Raw genomic sequence first — 3,940 nt, forward strand, 5'->3', positions numbered from 1 at the left:
AAAATGCAAAACCGTTAAAAAACCCGCATTTTTCGATGAAAAAACGACATGTTTGAACATGACTAACTTGAAAATTACTGCTTGTGCGAAAAATGTTTATTAAAAATTGTTTGCTTAGAATTTAATTTAATGGATTTCTGTGGTTATTTTTACACCCTCCCGGAGGGGAGGAGCACATCGGCGCTATATAATTTTTGTTTCTTATGCCATCCTGTACCCCACCCAAAATTTCATGTCAATCGGTCTTGACTGGAAGACTTCGGAGGTTGCGCCCGATTTTCACCTTTAATAACTGGACTACAATGAGCAAAAAAGTCTGGAAATACTTGCGTTTTAGGACTTACTATGCTGATATTGTCGGAAATACGATAGATTCATACTGAAACTATTTTTATAATATACAGCAGAGAATAAACTTTAATTTTAATATAATATAGCATTGAATGCAAACCAACAGCAGATATGAGAAATGATTGAAATATTAAATATTTCCTCTAGTGCAAAAAAAAAGTCTAGAAAAACTCCTATAAATGAAGTTAACAAAACATTTCAACGATTGCAACTAATACTTTAAGGACAGAAGTCAGAAACTAAGCCTTATGAATAGAAATTTTTTTAGTCCGTGATTAGCTTACATATGCGATGGAAGTACCAAAGTCGATCCATGAATTGTTTCCTTGCGAAATCAAGATAAATCTGTCAGGGAAATTGGGAAGATTATCAATAAAAATACAGATACAGTTTCCAAAATCTTAAAAAGGCGCGACGAATTGGGCTGTGCTTCAAGCACCCAAAATAAATAAGCTTTTCAAATGAGCAATTCTAAACACTGTGTATGACACGCACAATGCTGAAAACAACTTTACTGGAATAATGGGAGACGATTCCAACAAAAGTTACAGACAATCTGGTTAAATTCATGAAAGAGAATAAAGGAGGTCGCACAAGCTTCTAATAGGTGTAATTAATTTAGATAATTTTATGTATGTACATAAGTTACCACCGCTTCCAGACTTTTTTTTTGTATATGTTTTTTACTTCTTACGTTTGAAATTAATATCCATGTTTTTTTTTTACAGTTAATATATAAGTTAAGAAAAGAACTAGGTGTTTTTCCTTATACTGTAAATATTTTTATTTTTCTCCCGCATACAATTATTTCGTAGACCACGTGCCTCCTTCCTCAGTGCAAGTACCTGATCTTGATTAGGTACTAGCACTAAGGAAAGAGGCACGTAGTCTCCGATCTTGATTAGGTACTAGCACTGAGGAAGGAGGCACGTGGTCTCCGAAACGCAATTGTATGCGGGAGGAAAATAAAAATATTTACAGTATAAGGAAAAACACCTAGTTCTTTTCTTATGATTGTTATTGATTATTGTTGCCATTCTTCATTGTTGAATTTTTTTAAATAAAACTTTGTTTGTTGAGTTAAATAAACCTATTTTCATAATGGGAAATATCCTATATCAGTTAGAATGACCATTAGGTGTAAAAGATAGGAAGCGTTTCCAGACTTTTTTTGTATAGTGTATTTGAAAACCAAATGACATGAGGTGTACGCAGAGTTTTTCTGCTAAGTGCAGTTTTATTATTGCTGCGAGGAGTCACAACACTTTTCTCCTGATAAAATGGTTACATATTCAACAGTTGCCTTATTTATATAAAGTTATTCAATATTCAATAATACTAAGAAAGTATCCCATCGTTTCATACTCATCTTACCCCAAAATTGATATACAGTCGAAGAATTTCAATTATCTTGCTTTCGTCGTATTGCTAATTTCTAAAGGTCATGCTCCCCTCGTTCGTTTAAGGGGTCATCCTGTGTGAAGGCCGTTTTTTTTCGCTTTTTTTAAAAATTTTTTGTAAAGAACTGGATAAAGATATAAATACGAATTTTTTACCATAGATTTATTAATATCTTGAGCTTGCATAGTAATTGTTCCAGCCCGATCGCATAGTTCATTATTGAAATACAGAGTAATTTATACATCCATTCCAAAAAAAAGTGTTTTTCTGCTGCCACGCTAGAGGCCGCTGCGATCATCTTAAAGAAAAAAAAGTAAACGGCATTCTAACGTACAGACATAACTACAGTCCGCAAACTAGGATTATTCAAAAATATTAAAAGCTAATTTTTTGGTGGCTTGTTAAACTTTTTTTTGCGAAATTTGGTTCACGGCTTCTTCAATGAATAAAAAAAACTACTGAATGAATCGCAATTATCCTAGTTTGCGGACCGTAGAAATATGTCCTGAAAATTTCAAAGAACTTCGTTAGATAGATTTTTGGCTGTAGTGGCAGCCGATTTTCAACATGCAGTTTCGAGAAAAACGCATTTAAAAAGTAGAATGCGATTTTTAGCCATAAAACCTTAACTGGCCATTAATCTGCTATACCATAAACCCATAAACCTTAGGTTTCTTTAAGAAACACATGTACAGCCTTGGCTTCAATTCTCATCCGTTTAGCGAAGTCATTCGGACCGATAAATAAGAGCTTTATTATATCGGGGATTGACATAAATCTGGCATGTGACTTATCACGTGTTTAACACTATAATTTCCAAACGGCTTTGAATTTTAAAAAATCACTTTGCCCATATATTCTACACTATATCTAGATACAACTAATGGCAAAAAAAAAATTCGATTCTGCGAATCCGACACACGGGATGACCCCCTTAAAGCGAGATCATCAAATGTAATTTTTAATTGATTAAACGACAAAACAACGGTCATATGTAAGCAATTGTCCCATGTAGATAAATGTACTCAACCCTACACCTCTCTACGACTTGACATTTGTTTAATTTTGACGTTGACGGTCACTGCTGCCAACGTTATTGCTCCGTCGTGATTTGTGGCTAAGTTACATAAAAATAAGTCCTTAATTTGCGAGAAATAACTACGCAGGTTAGTGAAAAGTCGCAAAAGAGCATTCAGAAATTAATTCCTGCTTTTTCCTTTTCACGCACCCAGCATGTTGCGGTCAGCTCTAGTCGCGGCCAACCGGGCACCCAGATTGTTGAGCAGTAACCTTGCAGGGAGCTTCGCGCCTGCAACCGAAACCCTCAACCTAAATCGCCGTAACCAGCAGACGATGCCTGTGGTTGATCCTGCAAACCCACCACCTAAACGAGGCTACACTCCATTCGGAACCAAGCAACCGAACATGGCCGAGTGGACCGTAGCCCGCCTCGATGATATTCTAAATTGGGGTCGCAAGGGTTCCATTTGGCCCCTTACATTCGGATTGGCTTGTTGCGCTGTAGAAATGATGCACATTGCAGCTCCCCGCTATGATATGGATCGTTTTGGTGTTGTCTTCCGAGCATCCCCACGTCAAGCTGATGTGATCATCGTCGCCGGTACCCTCACGAATAAGATGGCTTCGGCTTTAAGGAAAGTTTATGATCAAATGCCCGAGCCACGGTGGGTTATTTCCATGGGAAGCTGCGCCAACGGTGGTGGCTATTATCACTACTCGTACTCAGTTGTCCGTGGCTGCGACCGAATCATCCCCGTCGATATTTACGTGCCTGGCTGTCCCCCGACGGCTGAAGCTCTTCTCTATGGTGTCCTGCAACTGCAGAAGAAAGTTAAACGTATGAGGACTCTTCAGCTATGGTACCGAAAGTAAATAATAAAATGTAGTTAAATTATAACGGTTTTCGAGACGTTTTTTTATTGCCGCTTTAAAAGCGATACGAGCCAGTTTGAGAACGAGAATGTGTACCTTTCAATGTATGGGGTAGTATTCAGAATAAATATTGAAATATTCAGATAAGTGCGAAAAGAGGGTTTTTTGACTGTTACCGGGGAAGCACATGGATTTACTAACCAGCATTATGTTCAATCCCTTACAAAGCTGCCGGTTGTGGTCAAAAGCAAAAGGGAAACGTAGAAGAAGTGAACTTGAAGTGCTCAATATGAGA

The 3,940-nt window shown here is 37.3% G+C and overlaps 1 protein-coding gene across 1 annotated transcript; it reads left to right on the forward strand.

Annotated features, from left to right (window-relative positions):
• Positions 1 to 2,786: 2,786 nt before the first annotated feature.
• Positions 2,787 to 3,677, forward strand: LOC119657963 (NADH-quinone oxidoreductase subunit B 2). Its single transcript, XM_038065167.1, has 2 exons — positions 2,787 to 2,918; positions 2,985 to 3,677. Exon 2 carries the CDS (start codon positions 2,986 to 2,988, stop codon positions 3,643 to 3,645), a length of 660 nt encoding a protein of 219 aa, XP_037921095.1. The 5' UTR covers positions 2,787 to 2,918; position 2,985; the 3' UTR covers positions 3,646 to 3,677.
• The last annotated feature ends 263 nt before the right edge of the window (positions 3,678 to 3,940 follow it).

The sequence above is a fragment of the Hermetia illucens genome, chromosome 5 (assembly GCF_905115235.1).
Source record: "Hermetia illucens chromosome 5, iHerIll2.2.curated.20191125, whole genome shotgun sequence".
Classification (NCBI taxonomy): domain Eukaryota; kingdom Metazoa; phylum Arthropoda; class Insecta; order Diptera; family Stratiomyidae; genus Hermetia; species Hermetia illucens.

Bases quoted from the DNA above. Each gene is read 5' to 3' on its own strand.
- LOC119657963 (XM_038065167.1), top strand. From the start codon at position 2,986: ATGTTGCGGTCAGCTCTAGTCGCGGCCAACCGGGCACCCAGATTGTTG.